Source organism: Rhipicephalus microplus, chromosome 2 (genome assembly GCF_043290135.1).
Source record: "Rhipicephalus microplus isolate Deutch F79 chromosome 2, USDA_Rmic, whole genome shotgun sequence".
In the NCBI taxonomy this organism is placed as follows: Eukaryota; Metazoa; Arthropoda; class Arachnida; order Ixodida; family Ixodidae; genus Rhipicephalus; species Rhipicephalus microplus.
The window spans coordinates 299,565,158-299,591,070 of NC_134701.1; the positions used below are offsets into that span (position 1 = coordinate 299,565,158).

The 25,913-nt window shown below is 50.9% G+C and overlaps 1 protein-coding gene across 5 annotated transcripts in view; it reads right to left on the reverse strand.

The window, feature by feature from the left end:
* Positions 1 to 5,183: 5,183 nt before the first annotated feature.
* Positions 5,184 to 25,913, reverse strand: part of tweek (transmembrane protein KIAA1109 homolog tweek) — a 1,194,469-nt gene continuing 1,173,739 nt past the window's right edge. For all 5 annotated transcript variants that reach the window (XM_075882507.1, XM_075882492.1, XM_075882501.1 and 2 more), the window contains one exon: positions 5,184 to 5,600. In XM_075882507.1, the coding sequence (XP_075738622.1) occupies positions 5,287 to 5,600 (314 nt within the window). In that variant the 3' untranslated portion in view covers positions 5,184 to 5,286. The remainder of the gene's footprint in view (positions 5,601 to 25,913) is intronic.

Sequence of the window (25,913 nt, forward strand, 5' to 3'; positions counted from 1 at the left end):
TTGTTGATCGAAGGCCGACGCTCAGTTCGCCGCTATCAGTCCGAGACTGCTATCTGTGTAAGACTGCTGCTGTAATTAGACTTTCCGTTTACCGGGCACAGGTTCGCCCAAATAAACAGTTAGATCCCAACACGAAGTTTCCTGTCTTCGGCCACGTCACGACCCCGTGACATCTGGTGGAGGTGCTGGGTACACGGCTTGACGGGGGCGTCCGGTATATGAACGAAGCAGCACCTCCACCAGATGTTCGAACATTCGAAGCCACCAGTGCTTTCGCCCTCGCCGATTCTGCGGAACCTGCTCAGAGGAACCAAGCCCCTCCCATAGCTTTCGACGTCAATTCCAGACTTCCGAACGATAAGCAAGAACAGCTCAAGGCCCTGCTCCTGCAATACGAAGATTGCTTTTCGTCGTCATCAAAAATTCGGCAGACCCCAATCACGAAACATCGCATTATAACCGAAGAAAATGCCAGACCACTCCGTCAGAGTCCGTACAGGGTTTCGACGCGAGAAAGTGAGGCCATGAAGAGACAAGTTGATGAAATGCTGCGGGATGACATTATCCAGCCGTCCAAGAGTCCATGGGCATCCCCCGTGGTGTTAGTGAAGAAAAAGGATGGGACCCTACGTTTCTGCGTCGATTATCGCCGCCTGAACAAAATCACAAGAAAGGACGTGTATCCTCTCCCACGAATAGACGACGCACTTGATCGGCTCTATAACGCCAAGTACTTTTCGTCAATGGACCTCAAGACTGGCTATTGGCAAATCGAAGTCGACGAAAGAGACCGAGAGAAGACGGTGTTTATAACACGGGACGGCCTCTTCGAGTTTAAGGTGATGCCCTTCGGCCCTTGCTCAGCGCCTGCAACTTTTCAACGCGTTATGGATACAGTACTGGCAGGATTGAAGTGGCAGGCTTGCCTTGTGTACTTGGACGATGTCGTCGTGTTTTCCTCGAGTTTCGACGAGCATCTTCGGCGCCTTGAAGCTGTACTTCAAGCCATCAAGACGTCCGGGCTCACACTGAAGCCAGAAAAGTGCACATTTGCGTATGAGGAGCTCTTGTTTCTGGGGCACGTTATCAGCAAGTCTGGAGTTCATCCCGATTCACGGAAAACAGCCGCCATCGCCGACTTCCCGCCGCCCACTGACAAGAAGGCTGTGCGCCGATTTCTGGGCCTGTGCGCCTATTATAGGCGGTTCGTGAAAAACTTCGCCCGCATCGCCGATCCTCTCACTAACCTTACCAAGGCCGACGTGGAGTTCAAGTGGGAAACGCCACAGGAACACGCTTTCCAGGAGCTTAAACATCGCCTCCAGATGCCTCCATTACTTGCCCATTTCGACGAATTCGCCGAGACAGAAATACATACTGACGCGAGCAGCGTAGGTCTTGGCGCCGTTCTTGTGCAGAGGGCTGACGGACTTGAAATGGTTATTAGTTACGCCAGCCGATCACTATCCAAAGCAGAAGCAAATTATTCCACAACAGAAAAGGAGTGTCTTGCCATCATCTTGGCTACGTCAAAATTTCACCCCTACTTCTACGGCAGGCCCTTCAAAGTTGTGAGCGACCACCACAAGGTGGTCGCTCACAACTTTGAAGGTGGTTAGCCTTGTGTTGGCTAGCCACCTTGAAGGACCCTTCAGGTCGCCTCGCACGATAGAGCCTGAGACTTCAAGAATATGACATTACTGTCATTTACAAGTCCGGCAAAAAACACTCCGACGCTCACTGTCTCTCTCGTGCGCCTGTCGACCAACCGCTACCCGACGACCCGAATGACGACTACTTCTTGGAAACGATAACTACCGACGACTTCGCTGAACGACAGCGGGCCGACCCGGAACTTAAGGCCCTAATAGAATACCTCGAAGGCAGGACCGCCGAAGTCCCGAAGGTATTCAAGCGCGCACTTGCGTCGTTCTTTCTACGAAACGGTCTTCTACAAAAGAAAACTTTTCACCGCTTCGAGCTAAGTTTTCTGTCCGCGTTGTCTCCTTTCATCGGTAGGATGAATTCCCACAACCCTGGTTGGTGCCGGTGAAAGTCAAAAACTGAAACCATGTGTGGTTTTTGCAGGCTTCATCAAGTTTGCTTAATTATAAAACAAATATCTCAGTGGTCGCTTTAGGCATGTACACACTTTTTCGTTGTTCTCATGAGCGGCGGTGGAAGCCGGGGCCGGGTTTCTCTGCCGTTTGCAGGCAGGCATGCAGGCAAGCGAACACTCCGCCAGCAGCGCCGCCTGGCGCCTATATGAACGTGCAAGAAAAAAAAAAGCAAAAACTAGTCTTTGGCACCACCTATAGCTGTCTCAAATGTATAAAATACAAGTTTAAGTTAAACATGTTTGTTTTTAAGCTACCTGCGACGATTTCTTGTCCTAGCAATATGTTGTCAAGAGTGATCACATCTGCCGTTGATCACTTTTTATCGATTTTCAACCTCAAGTTAAAATTCGAAATTTTTTTTCTGGCCCGAAAGCATGCTCATTGTTGCCGATGCGATGAGTGATCTTTTGATTAGCACCCCAGTTAGAAAAATTTTTCCGAGCAGTAGACAGTCCCTTTAAGTTTTCATTCAACCATCCCACAAACCTTATTCAACTTATTAGGTGACGAAAAAATTACACTTACTTTAAACCGATTGGCAACATTCTTCAAATTGTGCTATAATTTGTGTATGCATGAAAGTACTGCTGAAGATTTCCTATGCTCTGGATCTGCACGAGTAGCTATACTGTGTGTTTTTCTTAACTCGTTTGGTCAACTTGCGAACAGTTTGCCAGATGCTAGCGTTCGGAAAAACTGCATCTGTTAGTCTCGTCACTTGTTTCGAGAAACTAGTGCCCATTCGATGAGAGCAAGACCTAAGTAGTGCAGAACGCAAACATGAAAAAGCAATACCATTTTAATAACATTCGAAAGGCCTGAATTAAAATTTAGGAGCGGTTTTGCTGAGCGAGGGCTATACTTTCAACACACATCATTTTGTACTTCTAATTGGATATCTAGAAAGTGTAGGTGATCGTTTAATGGTAACTCGTAGGGGAATTCCAAGCTGTCACGAGGCTAGTCAACCCACAAGCTCTCGTGTAGGTTCTTGTGCATACAAACCGATGAGAAAACCCACATCGGTAAAGAGAACACGAGACCGTTTATGCACACAAGAAAAACAACTAAATATATTTTCAATAAACTAGATAAAGAGAAAGGGATAAGAGGAAAAACAAACAAAGCACACAAATTCGAGGAGAAGTTAACCTAATGACCGCGAAATGATAAGGATGCGTAAGTTCCGCAATAGCAAAAGCGACTGTCACCGTTCGGTCGCGGCACTCTTGTAGACGGCGAGGGTTGATGCGATGGGGTGCAGACAAGGTAGATCAGAGGTCCAAGCGTTGCTCGTGGTTGAAGGTAACTCCGGGCGCACCAAGGTCAGTGACCTCTCAGCGTTCGTCCTCCGACGCTGGGACGTAGCCTTGGAAACGGGACGAGCCTGGCCAAATCCAGATGGTGAGAAGCCTGGCCAACGCCAAACGACGAGCAGCCTGGCCAACGCAAGATGACGAGCGGCCTGACCAACGCCAGACGATAGATGATGCTCGAGTGCCCGACCAGGTGGGAGCCCGCAGCAGCCTTGCCTCAGGAACTCGGCCGCCACCCCCGCGCCCTGGTAGCCTGCTTGCCTCCGTCGCGTCCCGGCCACGTCTGCCCCGTTCTTCCTTCGGGCTTCTTCCAAACTAGCGTGGGGGCCTCTCATTGGTCCGAACTTCACGCGCCTCGTCTGCCCATCGTCTTTCTCACCGAATACATCGCGAAAGTGCGCGTCCACACCATCGGTCGTCGTTGTCTTCTTCCCTATGCCGGTGCACTCGCGCACATTTTAAACCGGACACTAGTTGCACTCGCGCACTTAACGAAACACGCACTTCACTTATCACACAAGCGCAGACCACATTTCCTGAAAACATGGATACTGTCAGTTACTGTTTGTTAAAAACAAGACGCCTGAACAAAAACAAGAAAATCATCTACATACCTAATTATCTTAAATATAGATGATTGAATGATTCCTGAACAGACCTGTCAACACTGTTTAGAAAAATGTTGCTCAGAACAGGAGCAACCTGTGAGGCTATGCAAACACCAGAGCATTGCAAGTAAAGGCCAGCTCCCTATTCAACAAATGTAATATTCAAGTAGAAGGAAAGAATCTTTAGAAAGCTGTTCACAGAAATACCTGTATTGTTACAAAAACTCACTTTGTCATTATCTTCCATAATACACAGTCTCACACTTTTTGTCAACTCAAAATTAATATAGTACAGGTCACAAACGTCAATACTGAAGCCATTACAAGAGCCAAGGATCTAAAAATTTAACAAGTTCATCAGAGTTACGTACTAAATCATCAATCTGCAGCACCTGTAAATTATTTTTCAGGTAGCACGATACAACACTCTGCCAGGTATCTCTCCTTGTGATAACTGCTCAGAACAGAATCTCTGGTTTGTGTGTCTTGGCAGCTAGAAAATGGGGTGAACAATGCATTAGCGTGCCTTCTATAGCCGTACATGATAGAGGCTAGGTTTTTAGATAGCACGATATCTCAACTTTTATGCTGTTGGAGAGTACATGTGAGGAGTATCAAGGTTTTTTCATTGTTCGAAATGTCAGCTAATCTGATTTTTCTTGCCTTAGTGTGGTCACGTGAGTGTGAAGGTTCAACTGTTTTTTTTCCGTTAAAGATTTGTCTCTTTCTCTTGTGTCTGCGAAGTCGTGCACTGTGTTAAAATATGTTCAAGTACTGCCACCAGCTGGCCCAGCTTTCAGTCCTTCTAAAGTAAACATAATGGCAGGGATGCGCTACGTGCCAAGGGTACATTGTAGCCAAGGTCAAAAATTGCCTACATTGGAGTCTCCACACTGGCAGTGATTCATCTACAAGAAAAGAAGAGAGCTTGTTTTTTTAAAGCAAGACCTTTTGGCAACTGGGCTGCCAACCATATTCAACTGTCAGCTTGTTGTGCAGCTGACATAATAATTCAAAATGCTTTGTATACAGTAGTCGAGTTTATTGTGCTGTTTGTGATTTGAAATTATTTATCTCTACATGGATACCTAGGACAATGTTGACATTGTCTTTACGCAGAGCAAGAAAGAAAGCTCAAGTCACTTTTTTAAACATTGTGTTGTTTATTTCATGTATTTCACCACACATAACCAACATGCCTGTACATGCACAATTAAAAGACTAAATATCAACACGAATAAATTATGAGTGTCGCACAGCCTTAAGCATGCGCTCAAGCATGAGGGAGAGGAAGAGGTCCAAGGGGTCCATGCATCCGCGCTGTAGCCACTTGGGGATAGTGACACGGGCATGTGAAAAGCCCAGCTTGTGCAAAATATAGTCCACGCCGTAAGGTTCGATGCCCTTCCCTGCCCAGGAGAGGAGGCGCACAGTTGGCTCCAGGTGCCATGTGTAACACTGGTAGTCACGAAAATCTCGGTGCAGAGACTCCAGCGACTCTGCGACACTTCGCTTTCGGCGCTCGCTTTCTGGCGACTGGCTTTTGGCTGCCCCACCTAGATAAAATGAGCCATTTGCTTTATGCATAGCTTAGTAAACATATACCAGACATTTTATTTTTCAGGCACCTGCTGACCCAATGACCATGGTAACATAATTACAGCTACATCACAAGCAATGCGGATGTCATAGCACAAGAAATTGCTGCTGACAGTCGGACAAACTTAACTGTGAGAAAACGTATGGCACAAGAAGTAACTACAGCTTACCTCTATCTCTCCCTAAACACGGTGCTACACCAGACATAGCCTTGGACAGTAGGAATGCTGAATTTGAATTGAATTGAATTTGAACTTTATTCAGACAGTCATTGTCTGAGACGAAGGGGCTAAAGGCAGATATGACTGCCTGACAAAAGCCCCCCTACCCATACATTGCTCAGGAGTGAAACACTGTGGAGCATAGGCAAACATAGGTAACAATATATGGTAAAAATACAGCACACAGCATACAGACAATCCAAACACAATAAGAAAAATAGCTACATTCAGTACACAACAAATACCACATCTATGAAATTCTTTTTTGAGCCCTGATGATGAACGGTACAGAACAGTATAAAATAAATAGGAGTGAAAAAGGTACAGATGGCATTTGCACAATATAAAAGAAGGATCAGGAGCTAATCAAATGGTAACCTCGAACTTTTTTTCAGAGGTGGTATGTCGAATAGTTGGCCTGAATCACATTTGCAATTTATTGGTTGTTTATGTGGCATTAAGTAGGCAAAAGTACCATAATTGGTTCGAAACATAGGCTTTTCAAGTTGATTGTGCCTAAGGTGATATTAAGAATGGACAGATAATGAAGATGGAGACAGGATTTGAAGGTCATGTAAATTTGTCTATGTGTATTCATAGCAAGCTTTAGTTTAAAAATAGCTGATAAGTTTTTTGTATATGAAGCTTGGAAAACGATTGCACTGTTTGGTCGTTTCATTTAAGATTTCCGATACAATAAACAACTCTTTTTTGTAAAATTAATAATCTATCAAAATTTGTTTGAGTAATTGATTGATATGTGGGGTTTAACGTCCCAAAACCACCATATGATTATGAGAGACGCCGTAGTTGAGGGCTCCGGAAATTTCGACCACCTGAGGTTCTTTAACGTGCACCCAAATCTGAGCACACGTGCCTACAACATTTTCACCTCCATTAGAAATGTAGCCGCTGCAGCCGGGATTCGATCCGGCGATCTGCGGGTCAGCAGCCGAGTACCTTAGCCACTAGACCACCGCGGCGGGGCAAAAATTTGTTTGAGTAGTGGTACCCCAGATTAGGAGGCAGTATTGCAGAAGAGAGAGAACAAGAGCATAGTAAAACTGCAATTTTTAGGTACCAACGATCTAACGTTATATATTATTGTAATTGACCTGCACATGGTTGCATAGATCTTGCTTGTGTGAGGTGTCCAGCTCATAGTTTCTTCAATAACAAGACCTAGAAATTTATACGTAGAAATCTCTTCAATAGCGCAGTTTTGAAATTTTATGCAGACATTATGGACGTCAGCCTTATCATGGCTTTTGAAAATAATATATTTACAATGATATAATATGTCAGGTGTTGCATGGCTACACCTGACACTGTGGGAATTGAGGCTAGCCCGCCGCCTTAGCGCGGGCTTTGCTGCCTTTTCTGCCGTTCTCACGTTTCGACATGACTACCCTTTTTCGCTGTCTCCCGTGCTGGGAGAGCGAGGAGTGACGCATAACTCCTCTCACCCAGTAGCGGATGTCGACTGTGGCGCCGCACGTCTGGTCTCTTGGGACATTTTGTGCGCGTGTCGGGAGCAAGTTAGATTTTTCCGGGACAGCTAAGGGTGAGCACGCATTCCCTTTTCCATCCGTCGACTCCCATTGTTTGGTGATCATCAGACTTCGTTGACGGCGCCTCGCGCCCGAGGCGAACACTGATCTTTTGTTGCCCCTTTGCGTACGCTAGGCCAAAGAGCAGTACGTTTGTTCTAATGTGTGGCCAAGCTTTGTTGACCCGTATCTCTCCGAAGCCAACGTGAGTGCCTTTGTCTTCGCTTGAGCAATCGAGCCTTGGTCCCAGTGTCTCCGTTGATCACTTTTACCACGGAGATGTGCTCGCAGCACCTCTGTGTAGTACTTCTCCCCGGTGGCGTGGATATGCCCATTTGCTTTCCTGCCGCGCCTTTGCAATGGGCTGTACTGCACTTTGGTGTTGCCAGACAATAAAGTGTTGCGACATTGAGCAGTATCATGTTCTTGCACGGCGATGGTTGACGCTGTGGGGGTGCTGACACCCCCCCCCCCTGTAAAGTTGTCTGCGCCGCGTGGCGCACGTGTCTCACCCCAAGGCTTTATTTCGGTGGTGACCACCGCCGGGCGATAGATGGCGTTGTGTTCGCTTTGAGTACCATTGTTGGTAGAGTGGTAGCGTCGGCAATGGCCCCTGGCGGAAGGCAGGCCTTGGTGGTGGGCGAGCGTTGAGCGAGCCTCTTCTGCGCGTGGCGGCTGCCGCGAACGGTTGTCTGTCGCGTGGGCCCCCCGGTGCTCGGCACTGCGGGCTTCGCGCTGGGGTCCCACGTGGAAGGTCAGGCGTTGGCGACGTCGCCTTGGATATGTGTTAGTGTGTTGGGTGTGTTAGTGTGTGTTTATCATGTCATTGTGTGTTTAGTGTGTCACTGCGTTATGTTGTTTGTATGGTTTAGTGTTAATTGAAATTGATGTATCATTCGGCGGACGATATCGTCGTCTAAATTAGTTAATAAATGTATGTATGTAGAGTACCTTGTACCGACCGTGTCCACTGTGTCCGTTCACTCCAAGAGCGTGGCGTGGCGAGGCGCGCGTTCGCCTTGCGGAGACCCCACACTGGCGCCCAACGTGGGGCTCTTGGAGTATCGGACGACAGTTTTTGCGGTTCGGTACAGGGATTTTGTTAGAGCCGGAGTAGAGTAGGCCTAGGGGGGACTTCTTTGCTAGCGTCGGTGGTGTGCTTTGTTGAGAAGCGAGGAGATTGGTTTTGTAACGTGTTTCAATTTGTCGGCAGGTTGACTTTCTATTTATTTTTTTTTGCTCGCAAGTGTTGTTATTTTTTGTTGTTAGTTTTCAAAAACGTTGTTGAATTAGGACGAGAGCCATGCGGTCCGCATCCTGGGGTGAGCAAGGCCTAGAGCACGTGGTTTGTAGGCCAGGCCCGAAGCGAGTGAGTACGGAAGCCTCGTGGGTGGTCCGATTTTCCGTGAATAGCTTCTTCTATCTCTTTGGGCTCAGGGAGCCGGGCGTCGTTGCTGACTTGTATTGCGGCTCGACGCCAAGGCGTCATGAAGCCGCCCGGGGCGGTGGACGCCGATCGCTCGGTAAGCTGCTGTGTGCGGCGAGCGATAGGGCCACCTCACAGAGTGGACGTCTCCTCGCGGCTGCCTCTTCTGCGCCTAGGCTGGGTGGATGCCGGTTGTTGCCGAGCGACTCATTAGGCCTAAGGCTCTACGCAGCCGCCTGTCGCACGTGGCACAACTAGGTGAATCGTGGCGTTGAGGTGTCGCGCTCCGCTTCCCTCACTTTTTTTTTGTCAGCACGAGTTAGGAAAAGTGATTTTTGTTTTATCTTGATGGGCGTCTCGGCTGCCACCGATGTATTAGCTAGCAGTACTTACCACCGTACCACGTGGCCGAAAAGCCTGAAGCTCCCTCCCCTAGGCCGCGCTCCTTTGTTCTTTCGAGTTTTGTTTTTTTGTTGATGTATCCAGCGGGAGGGATGTCATCCACGGCCGGCTGTCCTGCACATCGTCAGCGTCGTTGGCCAGGAATGCGGTCGTGAGGTCGGGCGATGGAGATGCCTGGGACCTGCGCATCTGCCTGCAGTCCGGCGCCCTCGCGAGTGCTGGTCGCAACTGGAAGACGTGTCGGCGCTAGCGACGGATCGTCGCGCCGACGGCAACGTTGCTGTTGCGGGGCCGGTACTGAGGTGAAGTCTAGCCGGACAGTGCAGCAGTGTCGACCAGCGGCGGTGTCGTGGTGCAAGGACATTATGGTCGTGCGATATCATTTTTTTTGTTAAAGCTTGTGTAGCTAATTTTTGATTTCGGGATATGGTTTGATTTAAGGTTGGGGGAATGTGGGGGTGCTGACACCCCCCCACCCTGTAAAGTTGTCTGCGCCACGTGGCGCACGTGTCTCGCCCCAAGGCTTTATTTTGGTGGTGACCACCGCCGGGCGATAGATGGCGTTGTGTTCGCTTTGAGTACCACTGTTGGTAGAGTGGTAGCGCCGGCGGTGGCCCCTGGCGGAAGGCAGGCCTTGGTGGTGATGATGATGATGATGTTTGATGTTTTATGGCGCAAGGGCCATTTCACGACCAAAGAGCGCCAGTTCATCTTACTAAAAAAAATGGACAATGATTGCGATAAGCGGCTGTATGAGGGCCATAAAATTCCTCGCGGTAAGGCGGGTAAAAACATACAAGTAATAAAATCATGACCATGCCGTGAAAGGTGTGTGTGGTGTGAATAGATGACAAAAGTTGGTGATAATAAAAGACGATGGTGGATATGTATGGCATTAGCACAAGTGCCTCACTCGTTAATACCCTTGCGTCCAAGGGCCGTGAGGCAAGTGCTTTCTTGTGTAACCACCGTAGCAAAAACCTCTCTGGAGAGGTCATGCTACGGGATGCCCGGGTATATAATATGAAAGCTATGAATTTCTTTAAAAAACGCTAACAATGATTTGTGACTAAAAAGCGGTACCCTACCGACGAACATTGCAGGGTGTAAAGGTATATGTTGTCGGTAGGGTAATGGAAAGTGTTGTTTTCTTACAGTGTCCAATTGTTTGCACTCAATTAAAATGTGAAGGACTGTCAATGCTTCACCACATCTGTCACACAATGGTGGATCGCCACCGGACAAAAGGAGTGTGTGTGTCGTGTATGTGTGTCCTATCCTGAGTCTCGTTAGTATTACCTCTGTATAACGCGATTTCGATACGGGCAGCCAATGACCAAGGTGTGGCTTAATAACGTGTAGTTTGTTTTGTGTGTGTGTATACCACTTGCTCTGCCAGTATACTCTGAGGTTTCGTTTGAGGGATGGTTTAAGATCGAGGGCCGGGATTGATATGGGTGTAGGGGCAGTGCTTTTGTGCACGGATGCAGCGAGCTGATCCGCCCTCACGTTGCCTTGAATCTCACGGTGCCCTGGCACCCAGCACACTACAACATGTTGTTTGAGTGTGTAAAGTGTGCATAAAATGGAGTAAAGTGAGACAAGGACTGGGTTTTTTTGTTTTTTAAGACTGTGCAGAGCCGTTACCACACTTAGGGAGTCTGTATAAATTACTGCTTTTTGTATTTGTAATTGTTTGATGTGTTTAGCTGCCACAAGTATCGCGTACGCTTCCGCTGTGAAGATACTTGTGCGTGAATGTAGTGGACCAGCATCCGAAAAGGATGGGCCTACAGCAGCGTAGGACACAGAGGAGTTAGTCTTGGAGGCATCTGTGAAGAACTCAGGACATGTGTATTTGTGTTGAAGTTCCAAAAAGTATGTTCGGATATGGGCAACAGGTGCATGTTTTGTAACTTCTAGGAAAGACACATCGCAGTCTATAGTCTGCCATTGCCACGGTGGCGGATATGCTACAGGAGCCATTAAACTGTTTTCTAGTGAGATTCCAGTTTCCTCAGCTAGACTCTTCAGGCGAATAGAGAAGGGCTGCCTCATCGAAGGCCTGTTTTGAAACAAAATTGAGCTCGACAAATCATTAATAGTAGAGTATGAGGGGTGCTTCTTGTCTGCTTTCACCTTAAGGTAATAAACAAAGGACATGTAAGTTCTCTGCAGATGAAGCGACCACTCATTTGACTCAACATAAAGGCTTTCTACGGGGCTGGTGCGAAAAGCACCCGTAGAAAGGCGGATGCCCAAATGGTGCACGGGGTCCAGCATCTTCAAAGCACTTTGAGTCGCACACTGATAAACAACGGCCCCATAATCTAAGCGGGTGCGAATGAGGCTTCTATATAGGTTCATGAGACATTGCCTGTCACTACCCCACCTAGTACGTGACAACACTTTTAAAACATTCATGGCTTTTAAACATTTTCTTTTTAGATACTTGATGTGCGGTACGAAGGTCAACTTGTTGTCCAAGATTAATCCTAAGAATTTATGCTCCGTATTAACAGACAGACGCTGACCGTTCAGTTCAATGTCGGTTTCGCAGTGCATGCCTCTCTTTCTGGAGAACAGGACACACGTGCTTTTTTGTGGGTTCAGTCGGAATCCGTTTTCCTCTGCCCATTTTGAGAGCTTGTTTAAACCTAACTGAACCTGCCGCTCACACATTGCCAGATTGCAAGACCTAAAGCCAAGCTGGACGTCATCGACATATGTACAATAAAACATATTGCGAGGGATGGTCAAGCGCAAGGAATTCATTTTTATGAGAAAAAGTGTGCAGCTAAGTACACCACCTTGTGGAACGCCTGTTTCCTGGACAAATGTTTGGGAATGAACCGTGCCCACTCGGACATGGAATGTCCGGTTTGACAGGTAACTTTTGATTATGTGAAACATTCTTCCGCGCACGCCAAGGTGGGATAGGTCTCTTAGAATTCCAAAACGCCATGTTGTATCATAAGCCTTTTCGATATCGAGGAACACAGAGAGAAAATATTGTTTATGGAAGAAGGCGTCTCTGATCTGTGCCTCGATACGAACAAGGTGGTCTGTCGTGGATCTACTCTCTCGAAACCCGCACTGAAATGGGTCGAGCAAATTGTTTGTTTCAAGAAAGTGTACAAGTCGGCAGTTTATCATTTTTTCGAAGACTTTGCACAAGCAGCTTGTAAGTGCAATAGGCCTATAACTCGAAGCTAAAGAAGGGTCCCTGCCCTCTTTCAAAATGGGAATAACAATAGCCTCTTTCCAGGAGGTAGGAATAGTGCCAGAAGACCACATAGCATTGTACAAACAAAGTAAAGTTTTTCGGGTTTCGTTTGGTAGGTTCTTTAACATTTCATACATCACACGGTCAGAACCTGGGGCAGAAGTACTGCAGGAGTTCAGAGATGTTCGGAGCTCAGCAAGACTGAAAGCTTGGTTATATCCCTCATATCTAGTGGATTTGTGTTCAAGTTTCTGCTTTTCTATTCTTGTTCTGTATTTTTGGAAAGTGTCAGTATAGTGGGACGAGCTGGATACCTGTTCGAAGTGTGCACCGAGGAAGTTTGCCTGATCTTCCAAGGTATCACCCTGAGTGTTTACCAGTGGAAGTGTGTGTACTTGTTTTCCTGCTATCCTACGGACCATGTCCCAGACTTTAGCCTCCTGTGTGTATGAATTAACCCCTGATAAAAACTTCTGCCAGCTTTCTCTTCTGGCCTGCCGACGCGTTCTCCTGCCTTGAGACTTTATTTTCTTGAAGGTTTCAAGATTTTCGGCTGTCGGCGAGTTCCGAAGCAGCCTCCAAGCTCTGTTTTGCTGTTTGCGCGCGTTTCGGCATTCAGAGTTCCACCATGGCACACGTCGTTTTCCAGGGTGTCCATTTGTTTGTGGGATGCATTTTGTTGCAGCATCGATCAAAAACGCTGTGAAGTAGTTCACCGCAACATCAATGTTCAAAGTACAGATGTCATTCCAACCTAGACTAGCAATAGTATAAAACTGTTCCCAGTCGGCTCTGTTTATGAGCCACTTGGGAACACGTGATGGACACTCAGTTACTGTCGTTGTGCTCAAAACTACGGGGAAGTGGTCACTTCCGTACGGATTACTGACGACTTTCCACTGGAGTAGAGGCACAAGAGATGGAGATACTATGCTCAGGTCTATGGAGGAGTAGGTGTTATTGGCGAGATTATAATAGGTTGGTTCTTTTCGGTTTAGGAGACACGCGCTCGACGAGAGAAGGAACTGTTCGATCAGTCGACCTCGCGCGTCATACCGAGAGTCACCCCATAGCCTGCTATGCGCATTAAAGTCTCCAAGGAGAACATAAGGTTCCGGAAGTTCATCAATTAAAGAGTGTAAATCACGTTTTTGCAGCTGATAGCTAGGAGGAATGTAAATGGTGCTGATTGTGATCAGTTTATCAAAAAGAACCGCTCGAACAGCCACTGCCTCAAGGGATGTTTGGAGTTGTAATTGTGTGCATGCAATTCCTTGATTCACTATGATGACAACAACTCCGGATGATGTCATGGCATCATCACGGCCCTTCCGAAAAATAACGTATTTACGAAGAAAATTTGTGTGTTTTGAATTAAGGTGTGTTTCTTGTACACACAGCACTTTTGGTGAGTGTTCGTGTAGGAGTTCTTGGATGTCGTCAAGGTTTCTGAGAAGGCCCCTGACGTTCCATTGTATAATTTGAGTGTTCATGGTGAATGTAAAATAACGCTGTGTGTACGAAAAGCGAGTGGCTGTTTAGACGGGGAGTTTGAGTTCACTTAACAGGGCCGTCACCAGGCCCTGTTATTTGCTTTTTTGTTTTCTTGGCGCGCTCCAAGGAGCCACGCCGCTCTTTCGGCACCAAGGGTGCCGACGTATCCATTGCCTCCTCGGAGGCACTGGATGCCCGCACGTGCGGGCTGTTAGTTTGGATTTTGGGCCTCGCCTGGTGAGGGAAGGCCTTGAGACCCGAAGACTCTGGAGTCTCCGGTCTCTGTTTGGGAGTAAGTAGGCGGTGTAGCCTGGGCTACAGCCGCCTTGGGGGCAGGTGCCGCAGCCGACGGCTCGCTCTGCGCGGGCCGAAGGGGTGGCGAGGGCTGGTGCGGCGGTGCCCCGACGCGCCGCATCAGCGTATGTAGGTCCATAGAATGGAGCAACTCTTCGCCGTGCTTCCTTAAACGTAATGTTCTCCTTCACCTTCAATGTAATTATTTCTTTTTCTTTTTTCCAGTATGTGCAGGAGCGTTAATATGCGGCATGGTTTCCTTCGCAGTTTACACAGTGTGGCGGTTCTTTGCAGTTCTCGGACGCGTGGCCTAGGACTCCACATTGTGCACAAGTCTGGCGACCACGACAGGTTTTAGAGCCGTGGCCATACCTCTGGCATTGGAAGCAACGACGAGGATTTGGTATATACGGCCTGATAGATGTCTTTGTGTACCCTGTTTGAATGGAATCTGGTAGTTTACTGGATGCAAACGTGAGTATCAAGTGTTTCGTTGGTATTTCCTTATTATCTCTTCGAATGATAATTCTCTGTACATTATTGACATTTTGGCTCTTCCACCCTTCCAAAAGTTCAGTCTCGGTGAGCTCAAGTAAGTCTGCATCAGATACCACTCTGCGAGTGGTGTTCATGGATCGGTGTGGTGTTACGGTGATCGGTACGTCACCAAACGTTGAGAGGCTGTTTAGCTTTACAAATTGTGCTTTGTCCCGAATTTCTAGAAGAAGGTCTCCGCTCGCCATTTTGGTTACTTTGTATCCAGCCCCAAGAGTTTCCGTAAGACACCTGGCAACTACGAAAGGAGATACGGTCCTGGCTTGCTTTCCGGTTTTTTCGCAGTGAATGACGTGGAAGTGGGGAAAAGTTTCTATTGGCTGGTTGAAGAGATTTATGTCGTCGGTGCGTACCCGCTTTAGGCTGGTACGATCAGATAGTAAAAAGAATGCGCTATGCATGCCGGTCTTATTTTTGTTCAGCAGCGTTGGCGGCCACCCACCACGGAGCCCAACAAGGGGACGCTGCAAGTTTACAGGTGCTGAAAGCTTGCAGACGTCAGCCGTACAACACTGCCATAACCCAACACTGCCATAACCAAATAGCCTAGACCAAGGTAGGCTATTTGCACAGGGTTAACCCTTGCCGCCAGGAAAATTGGAAGTAAACAGAAGAGAGTAGAAGACAGGACAGATAGTGAGAGATAAAGACGAAGATATAGGCAGAGAGAGATAGGAAAAGGCGACTGCCGATTTCCCCTAGGTGGGTCAGCCCAGGGGTGCCGTCTACGTGAAGCCGGGGCCAAAGGGGTGTGTTGCTTCTGCCGGGGGGCCTTAAAGGTCCAATCACCCAGCGTCGGCTCAACCCCCAGGATTCCCTTTTCCCCGGACACGGCAAAGCCACGCACGGCTAGGCGTGGGAGGGAGTAGAAACTCCGCCGTTAGCTCGGGTCTGTGGTGTCGCTACACACCAAACGCCTACTTGCGCAGGCGCCCCTGCGGGGAGGCCTTGGTGGTGGGCGAGCGTTGAGCGAGCCTCTTCTGCGCGTGGCGGCTGCCGCGAACGGTTGTCTGTCGCGTGGGCCCCCCCGGTGCTCGGCACCGCGGGCTTCGCGCCGGGGTCCCACGTGGAAGGTCAGGCGTTGGCGACGCCGCCTTGGGTATGTGTTAGTGTGTTGGGTGTGTTAGTGTGTGTTTATCATGTCATTGTGTGTTTAGTGTGTCACTCCGTTATGTTGTTTGCATGGTTTAGTGTTAATTAAAATTGATGTATCATTCGGCGGACGATATCGTCGTCTAAATTAGTTAATAAATGTATGCATGTAGTGTACCTTGTACCGACCGTATCCACTGCGTCTGTCCACTCCAAGAGCGTGGCGTGGCGAGGCGCGCGTTCGCCTTGCGGAGACCCCACAACGCGTGCCCCGCGGCTCGCTAAGACTGGACCCACGCTAGTGGCTGTATTCCTTCTGAATACGTGTCACTACAACACACAACTGCTAGACAGTCGTAACTACCATATAAACCGAACTATAGATCGAGTGAAAATATATGTTGACCTCCCAAGTTTAGGTGACCAAAAAAGAGAAGAAAAAAAGAAAAACAAGCCAAAACTGCCGAAACACATTTATTTGCGAATTGGGCACACCGCACCGCAATCCTCAGAGCTCCCCTGAACCACCATCGCAACTGTTCCTATTCGTCAAACGAAGCAGCACTGCCTCTTGAAGACGAGAGTTTCTTGCTGGCCCCCTACCGCAGTGCGTCGTTTTCTGTGCCATCCAGTGCGTTGCTGATGCAACATTTCTTGATAACATTCTCCCCCATGGAATCTGGCAAGAAACACCGGGAAAAAAACACCCATCCACAAACAGTAGCAAACGGAGTCCTCTGTAGACGGCCTGTCGGCGTCTTTGGGTTGTCGCCAGACATTTACTCTTGGTACTCCAGCTGCACTCGGTCCTTGCATGGCTTGTTTAGTACAACATCGAGCGGCTGAAAGGTAGACGTCATACCACCTGTGTGGTGTTGGGCATTTCATGGACCTCCGATCAGTTTTGGTTTCGATGCTATGTGTCGCATGGCGTCACACAATGGCTATATTGGTAACCATTGTTACGCGCCAATGCACGCACTCTGAATAAACAATCTCCTCCAGTTTCTCGGCCGAGTATGAAGTTCTTTACAGTGCTCTGGCGGGAACAAGTCAGCAGCTTACATACTTCATCGGCATTTTCTGTCGATTTTCTTCGCGGATTGCTATTTTTTCGGCCGCATTTAGAGGGCACTACCCTACTTGCATGCTACAGGAAATGCGTTAGGCCAACTGCGGCCACCCCTGCATGTTTGGCGAATACTTGCTGGCACCAGTGAATCGCCAACGCATACTGGCGACTGTGACTCGTCAGTGCCTCAATGCTCCAGCATGACTTCTGTGATTGCTCCTTTGCCATTCCTGCAAACTATAAGCGCCCCTCCTGTGCCTTGGGGCAAATGGGACCATGTCTTTCAGGCGTACGTCGACGTCACCGCCAGAGACACCGCCCGGCCCGTTCTCAAGAAAAGTCTACTACTTAACACATTCGGAGTTGAGGGCCTTAATTTCTACTGAATACTAGGAAATGCACAGGACCAGGTGGAAAGCAGAGATGGGACTCGGGACGAAGGCACCCAGGATGAATATATCGCAGCACTCACTCTGCTAGAGAACCCTTTCAACGCTCCAAGCAATGAAGCCCTAGAGCGTCAGCACTACAAAATGTGCAAGCGAATGCCGGGAGAATCAGTTACCGACTATGTTTTTGCTTTACAGACAATGGCCAGCAAATGCAACTTTGGTGCATCCGCCAATTTCATGGTTTGTGATCAGCTGCTCAGCGGAATAACTGCACAAAATGTGCGAAGACGACTCTTGCAACTGGATCCTACCCTTACCTTACAGCAAGCAATACGAATTGCGAAGGAAGAGGAGCGTACCGAACTCGAAATGCAGGAATTCGTGAACGCACCAGTTGAGAAAATCGGATTACATCCAGGTCCACAAGATGGGCACCAATAACAAAAGTATGGCCAACGGCTTCCCTGAAAGAACTCTGCAGGAAGCCAACATGGCCACGGGCATCACGACTTTCGTCTTACTACATCAAATTTTGCAAGCCACCAGGATGGATCACACCGATCTGAATCAGGTGTCTGCTACAGATGTGAATCTCATTAAAACTACGTGAATTTTTCCAATTGTCAAGCCCTCAATTGCATTTGTTCTGCCTGTGGAAATTCAGATCACCACCAAGCTGTATGCCGCTCATCAAATGTCGGCTTGTCTCAACGGAACGTAAATGAAGTACAAGATACTGCTGTAACAAACACAGTTACGATCCTTTACATTGATGAACGCTCTAGCTGTCCTTCGCCACTGAAAATTACTGTTCAAGTTGGCCACATCACACCACATTCATTTCCTCATTGACACCAGTGAAACCGCATTATTGCTTAACTTACAAGATTTCAAGAAGTACTTTTCAGGGACCAGACTACTTGACTCATACCTTGTTCTTCAGGACTATTTGAAGAAATGCATTCCCAGCCTCGGATACTTCTCTACAAACGTTCGGTACAATGATACCACTGCTGCTGTCACATTTTACGTGATGAAAGAGGGTTCTTCACTTCTTGGGTTGGATGCTATACGAAGTCTCCACATAACCATCGAGGGTGCAACATTGTCCTGCTCACAAGTTTCAGGTTCAAAAACCCTAAGAATTTCTGCCAATGCTCTTTCTGAATTTCATCACCTCTTCAACCAGGAACTCGGACTGGTGAAAGGCTCCATGCACAAAATGAAATGCCGTCCAGGGGTGCAGCAAGTCGCTGCCAAACTTTGCAGATTGTTATTCCTACTGTGGGGAGCAGGTGCGCCCAGCCTCCCTTTCCCTTTTAGGGCAGCGCACGCGCCTGGTTGCGGGGACCCCTTCCCCCACGGCCGGCGCGTGCGATTCCCCCTTTCCCGGCGCCAGGAACAGGTTCCCCTCTCCCTCAGCGAGGAAAGGTACCATTCTCGTCAGGGAAAGGGAAATCGGGTCGGGGAATAAAACGAGCGGGCAAACGGTCGCTCGCTCTCTCTGACACCAGCGACCATCCCAGGAGGACGAACCCGCAACCCCTCCTGCGAGCCGAGGACGTCCACGACCGAGGTGTAAGCGTCAACACCTTTGTTATCTGTAGTATCTCCCCCGCGACAGTGACGCGCGATTGCTAACGCTTGGCAATAAAGTGTTTGTTGTTGATCTGGCCAGTTGCCTTATTCGCCCGAACCCGTAGTAGTAGCTGCAATGAGGCAAGCTACGGTTGGGGGACGTTAATCGTGCACGGAACGACTGTGTGCGGCTGAAACATTAGCTATAGGCTTCTGCGTCAGCCGTACATAGGCCAGCCCCTACATCTGGCGCCCAACGTAACGAATTTGGCAACGCGGCTAGTTCTGTGGACGCGAGCAAGTACCGGCGCTCTTCCACACGTAGGATAACAGGCATGTCGGAATTCCAAGATTTGTCAATGTTGTCTGATGTCGCGTCGCAGAGTGGCGATCCTTTGGCTAACGCGGGGGTACTGTTAGGACTTTCCGACAGCGTAGAGCTTGGTCGTTTCACGCGGGATGATCAGGAGGGTGCAGAGACCGCGTTAGCAGAGAGTAGGCCTACGACGGAGAGCGGCCCGCATGGCGCTCCGGCATCTCGCGACGCGAACAGAGAGGCGCCGCCACAAGTTACGACACGCGCCTCAACTATAGGCGAGTCTTCGGGCAACAGTTTGCCCTCGAGCGAGGTACTCTTACAGAATGCGCTGTCAGTTATGCAGAGCCTCGCGAGCGCCCTGCAGAACACAGCGCAGGCCCCCGTGCAAAATGTGCGACCACGTGTCAAGGTAGACGTTCCGACCTACACGGGTTACCACGACTGCAAGAGCGCCAACGAGTATCTCGACCGGTTGCTCCATTATCAGCAGGCGACGGGTCTTTCTGATGCCGAACTTCTCGAGCGCGTGGTCCCGGTGTCGCTCTCGGAGCAAGCGGCTCGGTGGTTCCGACTAACCGGACATCGCGCCCGTACGGTAGAAGAGTTCCGCGAAAGCTTTCGCGGCGAATTCCTACCGGCTAATTATGAGTGGCGTTTGCGGAGGGAGTTGGAGCTGCGCACCCAGCATCCGGACGAATCCTTGCTGGAATACGTACGGGCGATGGACGAATTGTATCGTCTCGCGAACCCTCACGCCACCAACGCGGAAAAGGTCGAGCGTGTTACCCGACAGGCGCACCCGACTTTCGCGGCGCACTTCAGGGGATGCAGGTTCGCAGACCTCGAAGAGCTCGCCACCGAGGCGAAGCGCATACAAGGGGACATCCTCGCAGCGCGTTCGTATCGCCCCCCTCCGCCCGCCGCGCAGTCAATCGAGCCTCGCTGTGCATGGAACGGCGGCGCAGTGACTTCAGAAGCGTTTAGGGGTAACGCATCAGCATCGTTCGCTGATGAGCACGTGCCACGCGGTTGGGAGCTGTCAAACCGCGCTTTAGACCCCTACGCTTACGCGCTCCGTACGGCCCACGCCGCCCCTGCGCGTGACATTCCAAGGCAGGAGCACGTGGTTGACGCGAGGCCTAACGAGCGGCGCAATCCAGAGCGAGGACCACCTGATCGAGGCGAGTTACGAGCGAACCGGCGTGGTGTCCGCGGTCCTTGCTATCGGTGCGGCGCGCCAGGGCACATCGCTCGCGAATGCGACCGCACGCCGGGTCAGGAGCAAACGCGCGGTTCGGGAAACGGACGGCGCCGCCGGTGATTCACATGGGACCCCGCGCGGCGATTAGTAATCCTACCGATGCGTTCGGATCACTTGCACCGTCGGTCTGTCGCGCAGGTGATGCCGTAGACTCGCCCGCGCCGCTAATCGAGTTAACGATAGCTCGGAAAAAGTTCGTAGCACTTTTGGATACTGGGGCAAGCGCTTCTTTATTCGGTGACGATGTGTTGCACCATCTCCGCGAGAACAACATCCGCTTGAGGCAAAGCAACACCATCTTCCGTCTAGCTACGGGCACAGCACAATCGAGCGGCGCGGCTAGGCTAGTGATCCGCTGGGACAGACGCGTGAGGCGACAACGGTTCGTGCATCTTCCAGGGCTGTCAATGTCTCTAATCCTGGGTCGAGACTTCCTCGCTAAGTCGGGTATTGTCATTGACATTGCAAACGGTGGTTACCGAGAGCGCGACGGAGACGCGCTGAAGCTTTTCTCGAAGGCCTCCGCATTAACAAAAGCATGCCAATCGCAGGGAGAGGCGCGAGTACGCGAGGAGGAAAGCGCGCCGAGAAAGCGAGTAAACGCCCCGCCGGAGCAATGTGCTGCGCTGCAGGAAAGGGCAGTGCACCCGCTTTTGGTACAGGCACAGAGCCTACTGGAAGGGGAACGAGCGCAGCTGTCGTCGCTGTTGTACGAATATGACGCGATGTTTACTGACTGTCCCGGCCGCACTACGCTGGTTAAGCATAGAATTGACACGGGTGATGCACGCCCTTGGAAATGCAATCCCCGACCAATCAGCTTAGCTAAGCGGAAAGCACTAGACGCCGCCTTGGACGAACTCATCGAAACAGGCGTAGTTGAGAGGTCAAACAGCCCATGGGGTTTCCCGGTAGTTCTAGTTCCAAAGAAAGATGATACGTATCGCCTTTGTGTAGACTACCGCAGGCTGAATGAAGTTACGAAGAAGGACGCGTATCCTCTTCCCTCCATTTCATCATTAGTATCCAATCTAGGCGGGGCGAAGTACTTCACAACGCTCGATGCTAGCCGCGGATATTTTCAGGTTGAGATGGACGAGCGGGATAAAGAGAAGTCAGCTTTCACGTGCCACAGAGGACTTTTCCAATTCAGGAGAATGTCGTTTGGCTTGGTGGGCGCTCCCGCTACGTATCAGAGGCTAATGGACCGTGTTTTGGGAGATGCAAAGTGGCAGCACGCACTCGCATATCTAGACGACATAGTGGTTTACTCGAAAACGTTCGAAGAACACTTGCGCCACTTAAGAGACGTTCTAGAACGGCTGAGGTCTGCGGGCATCACTTTGAACCCAAACAAAGCTCAGATAGCGGCGACCCGAATAACATTATTGGGATTTACGCTTGACGAGGGTCGCATTTTGCCGGATAAGGGTAAGCTTGAAGCGATAGTGAGCTATCCATCGCCGAACAATGTCGGTGAGCTGAGGCGCTTTTTGGGGATGGTGAATTTTTATCGCCAATTCATTCCAGATTGCGCGGCAGTGCAGGCGCCTTTAACGAAGCTCTTGAGGAATGGTGAGCGTTGGGCTTGGAGCCGAGAGCAAGAGGCCGCACTGCGTCGCCTCACGAAGTTGCTGGCCAACACGGCTCAGCTGCAGCTACCCGATTTGAACAGGGAGTTTGTTATTCACACCGATGCAAGCGACCTAGGCTTAGGAGCAATTTTGCTTCAGGAGCATGGAGGTTCCCTCCGACCGATTGCGTTCGCGAGCCGTACGTTGACACCGGCGGAGAGGAACTACTCAGTAACCGAGAAAGAGTGTCTGGCGATAGTTTTTGCTCTCCGTAAGTTTGACTTTTACATAGACGGAGTTGCGTTTGTGATTGAGACGGACCACATGGCGCTCACGTGGTTGAGGCGTTTGAACGAACCAAGTGGCCGATTGGCGCGTTGGGCATTGTTGCTGCAGCGTTATGACTTCACCGTCCGCTACCGCAAGGGTAAGAACAATGCCGCGGCCGACGCACTATCGCGTGCTCCAGTTCGACACGAGGCAAGTCACGCGACTAATTCGGAACGAACTGAGAGCGAGACACTCGCGCTAACGCAAACAGCGGAGCAAACGTTAGTTCGAGCTAAGAGCGTGAACCACGTAGAGGCTGTCGTTGGCGCAGGGATTGTTTTCAGCAGAAGGGAGCTGTTAGAAGCTCAGCAGAAAGATCCATTTTGTCGAAAGGTGTTCGACGGGCTCCGGGAGCCGGGTGGTAGTGAGGCCACCGCGCACAAGGGGGCAGCTGGTATTGCTGTCGGTGCGGAGCGCTCGGCAACAGCTGGTAGTGCTGTGAGCGCGCTGGATTCATATCTGCTAGATTCTGACGGCGTCCTGCTGAGGTACATTCCATCCGACGATGACACAAGTGAGTCATTTAAAGTCGTGATACCGCGCGCGTTGAGAGGAGCGCTTCTTCGCTACTTTCATGACTCGTGCATTGGTGGGCATGCGAGCGGCCCTAAGACTTACGCTAAGTTGTGTCGCCTCGCTACCTGGCCAGGTATGAAGCGGGATGTGATTCGCTACGCCCGTTCATGTCGTGTGTGCCAAAGCGTCAAGCCGCGAGGAGGACGTCCGCCCGGCCTCATGCAACCGATTAACAGTCAGACTCCCTGGCAAATCGCAGCGTGTGACGTAATGGGCCCGTACCCCTCAACTCCTAGCAGAAATAAGTTCTTGCTGGTGATCACGGATCACTTCACTAAATGGGTAGAACTGTTTCCCCTTAGGAAGCTGACGGCTCGAGTGATTTTAGAGAAGTTGATGGAGGTTTTTACCAGGTTCGGGTTCCCCGAGCAGTTGATTACAGACAACGCGTCTTATTTCACTGCGAAGGTGTTTGTTGACACGTGCGCCGCGTTGGGCATTAAGCACAAGAAAACAACCACCTACCATGCTCAGTCGAACCCCACGGAGCGAGTCAATCGCAACATCAAGCACATGCTTGTCGCGTTCTCTGAAAGACATAAGGACTGGGATACCTATCTTCCAGAGATCGGTTTTGCATTGCGATCGACCGTAAACCGATCGACTGGGTATGCGCCTTCTTCTCTAAACCTGGGGAGAGAACTGCCGAATCCGATGGAGACCGTACTCGCGGACCGCAGTGGAGTGCCAGTGGCGACATCAGCACGCGCTGAATACGCAACGCAGCTGCGCGAGAAGCTAGCGGAAGCTTTACATAAAGCTCGACATAATCTCAGCACTGCTAGGGCACAGCAGAAGGCGCAGTATGACCGCACGCGTAGGAACGTACACTACGAAGTGGGCGATCTGGTGATGCGGCGCCATCATGTTCTCAGTAATGCTAGCAAACAGTTTGCTGCCTCGCTGGCACCGAAATGGTCCGGGCCGTACCGAGTGCGAGAGAAAGTTTCTTCGCTCGTGTATCGACTCGCGAACATGAAAGGCAAACCGAGCGGCGGACCGGTGCATGTATGTGACTTGAAACGCTACATAGCACGGGAGGCGCATGAGGACTACGGTCAGTCCCCCTCCAAGCCGCGCGCGGCGGGTGAGATGGCTCGACACCGGGTCAGGAGCCCAGAACCGCGCTACTTCCTGCGTAACAGGCGGAGGCAACTATGCACGGTAGGCCGCGTTTGATATGTTCGACGCGGGGTGCAAGGGTTAGCGCGCAACACATGTGCGATTGTTAACCTGTCGTTCTTTATCTGTATCACTCTCACCGAACAGATGGAGCGCCATTGGGAACAGCACCGCCGGAACAGCAAGGAGAGGAGACCACCTCCTTACGGCCAGCCCCCACCCCCACCAACGTCCACATGGCAGCCCTACCCCACTGCGGCCCGGCCGCGAACGCCGAGGCAGAGCCACTCGAGCCGCCGCCACCGAGGTGGTCCGCGCGCGCTGCCGCCTGGTCACCAACCCTCGGCTTCGCCGTCACCATCACGACCCGCCGGTTCACAGGGAACGAGACCAGGGTCCCAACGCGGTGAGCCGACCGCATCGCCTCACGGCCGCAACCACCGAGACGTGGCAACCTGGACCAGCCAGGATGGAGGCGACCCTCCGGTGTCTTACGTCTCCTCGAGGCCCTGGCGCCGGCAGGAAAGGGCCCGAGTTGGGGTCGCCCCAGCGCACCTGTATCGCCCTTTTCAGGGGCGCACGGTAGAGGACGCGGACCGGAGGGCTAACGGGGCTTGCCTTCCAGTGCCCGCAGGGACGCGGTTCTGCGAGTGCGGCGCCGTGGTGATCCATAACTCCCACGAATTGGGGAAATTACACCGGCACCGCACCCAGGCTACCCAACCATCCAGCCGCGAATCATCCCAGGAGCGCTCCGGCGCCGCGGTTCGGGCCATGCTGGCGCGGGCGGCCCAGGAGGCGGACTTCGCGCAGTGGCTGCTGAGAGTTGCCTCAGGCCACGCGTCCAGCGAGAGTCCGCCTGCGCCGCTATCAATAACGGCTACCGTAGAGCGGGAGGCGGCGGGGCCGGGAGAGACATTGGTGGCGGCTGCATTGACACCGGAGGTGGCGTCAATGACCTTGGAGGCGGGTGAGAGAGCGGTGGGGGCTCCGGCGGTGCCCGCGGCAGACACCGAACGGTCCGAGGGCATGGACGTAGACCAGGCCCTTCTGGCCTATCTAGAGGACGAATAAAACGAATTATTCCCTCTTTGCAGTCTCTGTCGTTCGGGGGCCTTCTTAAGGGGGGGGGGGATGTGGGGAGCAGGTGCGCCCAGCCTCCCTTTCCCTTTTAGGGCAGCGCACGCGCCTGGTTGCGGGGACCCCTTCCCCCACGGCCGGCGCGTGCGATTCCCCCTTTCCCGGCGCCAGGAACAGGTTCCCCTCTCCCTCAGCGAGGAAAGGTACCATTCTCGTCAGGGAAAGGGAAATCGGGTCGGGGAATAAAACGAGCGGGCAAACGGTCGCTCGCTCTCTCTGACACCAGCGACCATCCCAGGAGGACGAACCCGCAACCCCTCCTGCGAGCCGAGGACGTCCACGACCGAGGTGTAAGCGTCAACACCTTTGTTATCTGTAGTATCTCCCCCGCGACAGTGACGCGCGATTGCTAACGCTTGGCAATAAAGTGTTTGTTGTTGATCTGGCCAGTTGCCTTATTCGCCCGAACCCGTAGTAGTAGCTGCAATGAGGCAAGCTACGGTTGGGGGACGTTAATCGTGCACGGAACGACTGTGTGCGGCTGAAACATTAGCTATAGGCTTCTGCGTCAGCCGTACATAGGCCAGCCCCTACACTACTTTGACAATAAGTCTCCGGTGAACTTTCTCGTCTTGAAAAAGCAGGCGTCATCGAACAAGTTTCAGCATCAGATTGGGTCTCTCCACTGGTTGTGGTGAAGAAAAAG